At 43.8% G+C, this 8,800-nt stretch overlaps 1 protein-coding gene across 1 annotated transcript; it reads right to left on the reverse strand.

The window, feature by feature from the left end:
- Positions 1 to 626: 626 nt before the first annotated feature.
- Positions 627 to 2,825, reverse strand: POMGNT2 (protein O-linked mannose N-acetylglucosaminyltransferase 2 (beta 1,4-)). Its single transcript, XM_054991769.1, has one exon. The coding sequence runs from the start codon at positions 2,817 to 2,819 to the stop codon at positions 1,083 to 1,085; it is 1,737 nt and encodes a 578-aa protein (XP_054847744.1). The 5' UTR covers positions 2,820 to 2,825; the 3' UTR covers positions 627 to 1,082.
- Positions 2,826 to 8,800: the final 5,975 nt, after the last annotated feature.

Genomic DNA, 8,800 nt, shown 5'->3' on the forward strand with positions numbered 1-8,800 from the left:
ATGCATATAGGCTCACTAGAGATGTTTGGCAGTGGAGCCAGGTGGTGAAATTCCCTTCCCTTCTATGCACATTCAGTGACAGCATGGACCAATATCTGAAAAGGCCTGATGAATTTTGAAAACTTGCGATATACTCTCAGTGTTATCTGAACATTATTCTCCTATAATTGTTTCAAAGTTAACTGAGGCACACTGTGTTAGCGCACAGTGCCATACCATTGAATCCAGCCAGCTTTTCCCACTGACTCTCAAACAGTTCCTCTCCATCCCACGTGATTCTCAACACAGCCATTTTGGGTAGTCAAAAGAACACCTCCTTCATTTTTCGAGCAGTAGAAAAGTGAGTTGGGTGCAATCCATAGTTATAAATAAGCACCTGAAGAATGTAAAAAATTATATGCTATGTGGAACATAAGTTCTGGTTTTTAATGCATTTGGTGCATCTGTAATTGCTGCTTGTGTTATTCACCTATACATAATTTTATCATCCCTTCTGTTCACTAGACTCTTCAGTGTTTGCTGAGATATAGCCAGTCTTATTTAAACAATACCCATTTTTAAAGAAATACTTGTTTTAAAGAAATACCCATTTAAAGAAAGAGAATGCTTCAATTGGTTTTCAACAATTTAATGAATATTCTGGTTCCAAATACTTTGCTGTGGGATACAGGTGGGCTGGGGTAGGGTGGGAGCGGGCAGAGAAATTAAACATTGGGCAATATGCAGAAATTGCCCATCCAGTGACATTTCTAAATTTCAGCTTAAAGCTGGGTTTAAAATATTTTTCACACAAATACAAGAGATTCAAACTATGTCCAAGGTACATCAAACAATTACCTTCTGTTCTGACTGCCAGTTTATAGACTTGTGCCTGTTGGTTATTTCAAAAACAAAAAAAAAGTTTACATACCAACTGGAAATAATTTCACATAGAGAAGACACTGAATGTAATAAAATGGACACTTAGGCACTGACATGGTCTGTAGTCCTTTTCAGTTCTCTAAAGACTACAGAATGATTGGACCGGCTTGTTTCTCTTAAATCCACATGCCGAGGCAGCGTCCCCCAAACGGGGAGTTCATTTACGTACTGCACAACAGCACGTCTGCAAAGGGTCCCAGGAGATTTTTGTTGAAAATGCAACGAATCCACACCAGATAGTTCGTGAAAGGCTTGATGTTGTCTGAAAATGTATGATTCTGATGAGACAAGATGTAAGGCATGTAAGTATTCTCCCCTTGCTCCTGTATCCACACTTCATATTTCACCTCCCTGACTTTCAGGTATTTAAGGTTCCAAGGAATCTGCCAGGACACCGAGAGTTTGGCTTCAGTGGTTCCTTGGACAGAGGCCTGGCATTTGGCATCTCGGACCTTTCCTGGGTAGAGACTGCTAGCCCACTTCTGCCTCTTGGGCCCAGGCTTAGATTTAACAGTTTGCCTGATCACTTGGATAAGGGAAGCAATGTTAATTTTTGTGTCCTGATAGATGCGGAAAAGCCATTCTGGGTTTCGGCAACAGAGATGTCGGGGAACTTCCGTGCTCTTAATGATGCGATCTTGTTCTATTTTGTCTAAGTGGGCAATCCCGCCTTGATCCCAGGGCCTGTCTGGGTAGGTTACGGTGTTCTGCTTCTCAGAGTTCTGCCAGGAAATGTATTGAAGATCCATGCCTGGAAGAGTGGCCAATGTTTTGTAAGGTGTGTAATGTTCAGGGTTTATAGCATAAGGGAAGAGTTCTACAACCGTGGCTCCTCTTGGTAGGAAGAGAGACATCACCAGCTGGGCTCCATGCATGCTGACCAGCATGGATGCATTGCTGATCAAGCGGACAATATCTGAAAATGTATGATCTTCTATGGAAACTGTAATGGTTTTCATCTGAAACTCCTGGGCAAGCGCCAGGATAAGCTCTGCCTCATTGAGAATTAGCCTGTTTATAGTTCGGCTGAACACTATAATATATTCCTCATGGGGCATTCCTTCCAAGCTAACATTCAGCTTCGCTGTCATGAATTTTGCAAACTGTCGGATCTCATTGCCAGAGACCAGGATGTTGGCCTTGGGTCCTTGGGGCTGAACAAAACCATACTGATACCACGTTGTGATTTTTGATAGTCCCACGTACGACTTGGTAAAGCAAAGGAGCCGCCCGAGGGTTTTAAGCTGCTCCCTCAGGAGTGGCTGCTTGTTACTCAGCAGTTTGTACAGCTCAAAGTGTAGGCCTTCACCCCACCCTTCCATGAAAAACAACCGTGACTCCAGATCCAAGTCTGGGAACTGCTGCATGGTGTAGAAGATTGGGAGGAGATCATCGTGAAAAACATGCATCAAGTTGTCGGGATTGAATCGATTCACAATCAGTGCCACATCAGGGACAAAAACTGGCTTTGGCATAAATTTCAGTGCTGCAGCTGGCAGTTCTACGAAGTTGAAATACTGTGTGTTGTGGTCTTCCACGGAGGACAGATCAAGCAAGGCAGGCTGGAACCTTCTGGAGCCCAAGTTGGGGAGCATGACTGAGTAGTTGCTGTGGAAGAAGACAAATTCTTCTGCCTCGGTGGAATAGCAAAGAGACTCAAAACGACAAATCCGGTCAGTGTGCATCCTGCCAGTGCACACCATCCGGGTGCCATCTTCCACCAGGGCCTGGAGTGCGGCATGGTAGTCAATGCGAACCTGCGAGAGCTCCTGGGATTGGCGAGTGAAGACCAGCTCCTCCTCCAGCACGGAGACGTGGTCTCGCAGCTTGATATACTTCCACAGCACTGCTGCAAGGACAGACACTAGCAAGGCATTGAACACAGCCGCTATGTTCATTCTCGACCTGAATCCTAGCAAGATGGCAAACGGAGAACGCAAAAGACGAGGGGGGCATCATGAATCCTCTTTATCATGATGGAAGCAAATACCTAGAAAAAGCAAAATATAAACAATAAATCCAGAAAACAGTGTAAAATACAATTGTTCATTCTGTAAATTCTCAAGAGTTTTTACTGGGTTTTTAAGTTCTTCAGCCTTCATGCAAGAAAAGAACACATGCAGATAAAATTTAAAAATATCCTTGGGAACAGCTGCATGCACACAAAAACCCAGACTCTTCTCTAATTTTAGCAGTGCCACTTTCGGAACAAACCCCCCCCCCCCTCAAAAAACATGTTACATTGCAGAATGGTGCACAGATGCCACAGATTCTTTGTTAGCCAGTCGTCTATTCTCAACACTCTCTCTTATCAAATTCACCATTCTGGGAATGTTTGGGGGAGGAAGGTGCATTAACAGTAAGGTTACCAGCCCCACGGTAGGGGCAGGGGATCTCCTGCCCCCAGCCTGGTCACCTCTCATCTGGCTGGTAGTGGGGAGGGGGAGAGATCCAGGAATGGGTCTGGAAACTCCGGAATGCTCCCATGTCATGCTGGGAATGACGTCATTCATGATGTGGAAGCGTGAAGTCATGCAAGGGGCCGATTCAGTAAAAAATACCCCCAAATTTAGTGTTTGGGGCCGATTTTTACTGAATTGGCCCCTTGTGTGACCCTTTGCGCTGGGAATGAAGTCACCCTGGGAATGATGGCAACGTCACACTGGGAACGACTCGTGAGGTTACAACCCCACTGGCGCACTCCCCCTATAATCCCTTGGAGGACCTGGCAATCCTACTTGACCGCCACACTTCTATTTCCCAAGCAATACCAAATAGGAGCTTCTTACCCCTTTCTAAAGGAATGCCAGTGAGAACAAATAGTAAATTACTGATTTTTCATTTATTAGTGAGGAGGCCAAGAGTTCTAGGCCCAGTGATTAACATTCAGTTTCAGGACAGGAATGACAATTGGATCGGCCCTCTGATTTGGGGGGCTCTAACAATAGCATGATGGGATTCCTCAACCCCACTGTATCAAACTGCGCAAATGAACAAAGAAGTTGGGCGTTAAGAACCCAACCAAACTGATGCAAAGCACTGCACAAGCTTTCAAGTTTACCACAACTCTTCATCAGGTCAGATCTTACAGACTTTCAAATCTGGCCTCACAAAGAGTTTTGATGAGCTCAAAAATTTGGCTGATCCTAAAAAGGGGCATTCATGGATTTCATTCTAGTTTTGGGATTCTGCATGCACCAATATGGCTGTACAACTTTTTCTCCTAGGTAGACAGACATGCAAAGCAGAGAAATCCTACAGCTACAGTATCCTAGAGTTGGAAGAGGTACTAGAAGCAGTGTAAGAAATAGTGAGCAGCAGATAACACGGAAAAAAAGAAGATGGAGCCATAGGCAAGAAGGCTGCTGTGAAGGTGATGGACCCACCTATCTTCAAGGCAGAAGAGAAGCTTTAAAAAAAGCCACCTGGATACCATGGATCTCTTCCACTAACATGGGTGCTCCCTTGTGGCACCAGCAAGAGCATGTTCTTACATCAGGCTAACGCACCTTGCACCAGAGGAAAATGTTGCCTTTAGCAGATTGGATACAGGGGATCCAACGCACTGTCGGCAGTGAAAGACAAACTGGGCACAGATAAAGAAGAGTGACCTATCTGCATTGCAAAGAGACCACACCAGAGACTAAGAACTAAAGGAAGCAATCCTAGGAAGTGAGATATTCTGAAATGGAGGGGGGAGATGAAATGCCTCCCCCAAAGTCTGCATGAAATATCTTCATATTAGGGATATACAGTGAAGAGCTGCTGTCTTCATACTCTGCCCTGTAAATATAAATCAGCAGAGGCAGCATTAGGAAGCTTGTTACAGACCCAGGGTACAATATCAGATTGATGGGAAAACCTTAGCTGTAACTTTTTGAATTTCTAAAGGCCTTCATTATTTCACCTGTACCACAGAAGGCTTATTTCCTTTAGCCTGTGTATTCTCCTGGATTTCAGTTCAGTAGGCTTTCATTAAGAGCACAGCGCCCTGTTAATCAGGTGGCATGTGTTTGCAACTAGAGCACTGGGGAGTTATGGAAAGGAAATATAAATTGGGTCTCAATTCTGATATAGCAAAGTCTGAAGGAGAGAGTAATTATAAACTGATTTTACTCTACACAGAGGAGGGGGGAAATCATACACATTTTAAATCCAAGAAATTAATATTGATCCCTTTGCATTTTAAACCACAGAGTCACTGTGGCTTCAGTCTCCAGGGGATTTCTGTACTGCTGAGCTACCGAAAGAAGTGCCGATCAGGAATATGGGTGAAAACACACAATTAAGAGTAATTTTAAAAAGTTTTATTAAGTTTCATCCCACCTTTCAACCAATATTGGCTTCCCACATGGCACACAGGACTCAAATATCAGCAGAAGTCAACATTCTCTGACAAAGTGGCTTTTCCGCAGAGCTGAATCCAGGTGTGCGAAAGAAGGGGTGGACAGCTTCTTGCTTCCTCTCTGAGGGTCTTGTTGATAGGAGTTTGTAGATGGAGAAAAGGGGGTCCTCAGCTAAAGCAGGGTCCCAACAAAATGGTGGAGAACCTGATCATTTCCTGTCTCTAAAGCCTTCACATAAAACAGTAATATCTATACAAGATGGACATGTTCACAGTATGCTAATCTTATATATAATGCAACTGTATACAATGGCTTCAGAGGTTTGAGGAGAGCATTATTTCTCTCAAACGCCTCATTTGTGTCATAAGAACTTCCAGAAAGTTTGTTACACTGCAGATACATCTCAAGAATTAAGAATAAGGGAGAAAAACATCTCTGAGTACAGGTCTGAACATAAATGATATGTAAAGTAGGTTACAGTAAAAGCCCTTTTTGACAATTATACTTGTTTTCAAAAAGCTGCTATGGTTGACATGCTGAACTTTCTGAAGAGAAAGGGTGATGGAGGTGACTTTAAACACACACACAAATAAATTGAAATAATAAACTAACTGATGACTATTGTTCAAAGCTACTACAGTAAGCAGAGATACCAAAAGTAATGTAGCTGTTAACTTCACCGTATTAAGACTATATCCAAAATGTTTTATTAGATGCTAGAAACAAAGTGAAAAAATAGCATCCAAAGTGTTCTCTTGAATATTTTAGGGCCACTGCTCTTCAAAACACAAACCCATCTTGTATTCTTTACAGCACTGTGCACATTAATGATACTATATAAGTAAAAGGCCAGCACACCCACACAATGTTTAAAATGTATAATTACTCAGAGGTCTGAAAAGGATTATATGAGCTTGAAATTATTTGCAAGCCCATGCACCTTTGTGAATAGTTATGGAACAAGTACCTAGGCAGATCATGAGAGGGGACGGCAGGAAGGGATACATCAGTGCTTAGTTCTCATGGCTCTTTCTTTACATGCCCAGGGTAATGCTGAACACCACTTTGGGGTCAGGAAACAATTTTCTCCAGGCCAGTTTGGCCAAGGATTCTGGAGGTTTTTTGCCATCTTCTGGGCATGGAGCTGGGATCACTGGGTGTGTGTGTGGGGGGGGGGAGGTAGTTGTGAATTTCCTGCATTGTGCAGAGGGTTTGAACTAGATGACCCTGATGGTCCCAACTCTATGATTCTATGTACCCCAGTCCTCCAATTTACTTGTACACTGGTTTGAAGAAGACATGCATTGTTCTCTTTATAACCACACACCCCAGACACCTTTCTCAAAATACCTGAATCAATACCTTTAAAAGTTAGCACTGACTTCCTAATCCAACATAGGTCCTTTTACCATAAAAGTCTGGAACGTATGCTAGAAATTCTTTTGAAGGCCTCCAAACACTGGCTGCTCAGCCAAGGAGAATGGTGAAAAGCCTCCTCCTGACCACATGTTCATGATGAACAGATCATCTGTGCAAAACCCACCCTGTAGAGAATCAAATTTCAATCCATCATTACCAGATCCCCAGCCTTTATAGTTCTTTCCGCCGCCACCAAGGCGAAAGAAGTTGTAGAAAAGCAAAACTATTCAATTAAATGGTGCAGTTCTCACTTACTCACTCACACACCACCACGTAAAAGAACTGAGGGGGGTGGGTGTCAGACAATCCGTCTGAATGGTGGTCAAATACACACAAGAACAAACAAACAGCGCAAGGGAGGCCCCGCAGAACTGAAGAGTTTTTCGGTGAGATCAGCCCAGTTAATACAGTGCAACTGCAATTAACACTCACCAAGGAAATATATTAATTCCCAACAGCTGCTGCTGCTTTTTTTCCTCCACAGAAGTACCCAGATTGGTAGGTTAGGATTTCAGCAACCTGATGTTGCTCTGGCAAAGGAAAAGCGAGACCCACAGAAGAAGGGGGAGCCTCAACAGGCTATCCGGCAAGGAAACAGGCTCACCAGTCCTCTGTGCCCCCTCCCCAGCCCAAGGGACAGCTCTCACAGCAGGAGTGTGCGTTCCATCTGGAAAGCCAAAACGATTTCTGCCCTCCCTCCCCCAGCATGCTCCGTCTGCCAGCGGCGGCGTCCTATTGCTCCAGCAGGCTCCCCTCCATTTGCCAGCCTCCCAGAGGTCAGTCTAGTGTGCAGGACGACTGCTGCTGTATTCCTGAAAGCCCACAAAAGGGCAGACTGACTGACTCAAATAAGCCTGATGCCATTTCTGCAAAGCAAAAGTGTGTCCCGGAGACAGCTCGGCATGCTTCTGAGGCAATTAGAAAGGACACACACGCAAGAGCAAGAAAAGGAGAAGAATGGAAAGATAATTTCAATCCCCCTCCTAAAAAAGAACAAAGGAAATGGCTTTTCTAGTAATTCCCAGGTTCTTCACAAGAACTAGCCCAGTGCAAATTTCTTTAGAAAATGTATTGCAAAATGTATCTTTTCAGGCTTTCAATCTTACATATGTTTACTTAGAAGTAAGCCGCTTGAACTCTGCCTAAGAGTATCCGCATAACAAAAAAGTTGTTGTCCAGCAGCTCAAAAAAGGACATGGTTCAGTCCTCCTAAAACTATACATTCTGATTATTTGGGAGGGGAGAGGAGAGATTACATGGCTTAATACGCCTCAAGACAAAATTCCCTGCATGCTGAAATCTAACATATTGAGGGAAAGGTCTAGCCTTACCTTCTTTTCGACACACTAGGTTTCTACATGCAGAGAGGGGTTTTTTTTGCCATGGGTTAGCCAATGTACATGCCAACATGCACCCCTCCCCACCAAATTCCAAAAGCCCCATGAGGGCTGAAGACCCAGACCAAAAAAAAAAGGAGGCAAAAAGGAAGGAAAATATCAAAGGTACTCCAAAACATATCCCAACATGTTCCAAGTTTACTCTCTCATCACTCTCCTGAGTTCGCCCCCAAGAGGACTGTACCATATAATTTTCCTAACATCCAAGTTGTCTCCAAGGTAGAAGTTTATTCTCTGCTGAGGCTGGAAGCAATACGAAGGCCAGAGCTTCATGCTAGCATAAAAAATAGCTTTCACAGCAATCATGCAAGGAAAGCACATATGATAACAGGCCTGTACATACCTGCTCATGTTTTAGCATTCAAAACAGGTTAACTTTTATTCATCTTCAGGACCTGAATACCCAGGCTAGCATCACGCTCCTTGCATTGCCTGCAAATGCTGGAAGTAAAGTGAATAAAGATAAATCAGGAACTGGAAATAGTTGCTTCCAATCATGTCACAAAACTGCATACTAAAAGCAAAATCCAGTTGAGACACACACATGAAGGTGCCTTATACCGAATCAGACCCTTGATCTCTCCAGGTCTGTTACCACCTGCTCTGACCGGCAGTAGCTCTCCATGGTCTCAGGTAAGGGTCTTTCACATCTCCCGCTACTTGACAATTTTAATTGGAGTTGCCACGGACTGAAACTGGCACCTCAGATGCTCTACC

Source organism: Eublepharis macularius, chromosome 11 (genome assembly GCF_028583425.1).
Source record: "Eublepharis macularius isolate TG4126 chromosome 11, MPM_Emac_v1.0, whole genome shotgun sequence".
Classification (NCBI taxonomy): Eukaryota; Metazoa; Chordata; class Lepidosauria; order Squamata; family Eublepharidae; genus Eublepharis; species Eublepharis macularius.

Coding starts and splice junctions, on each gene's coding strand:
- POMGNT2 (XM_054991769.1), bottom strand. CDS start 2,819: ATGAACATAGCGGCTGTGTTCAATGCCTTGCTAGTGTCTGTCCTTGCA.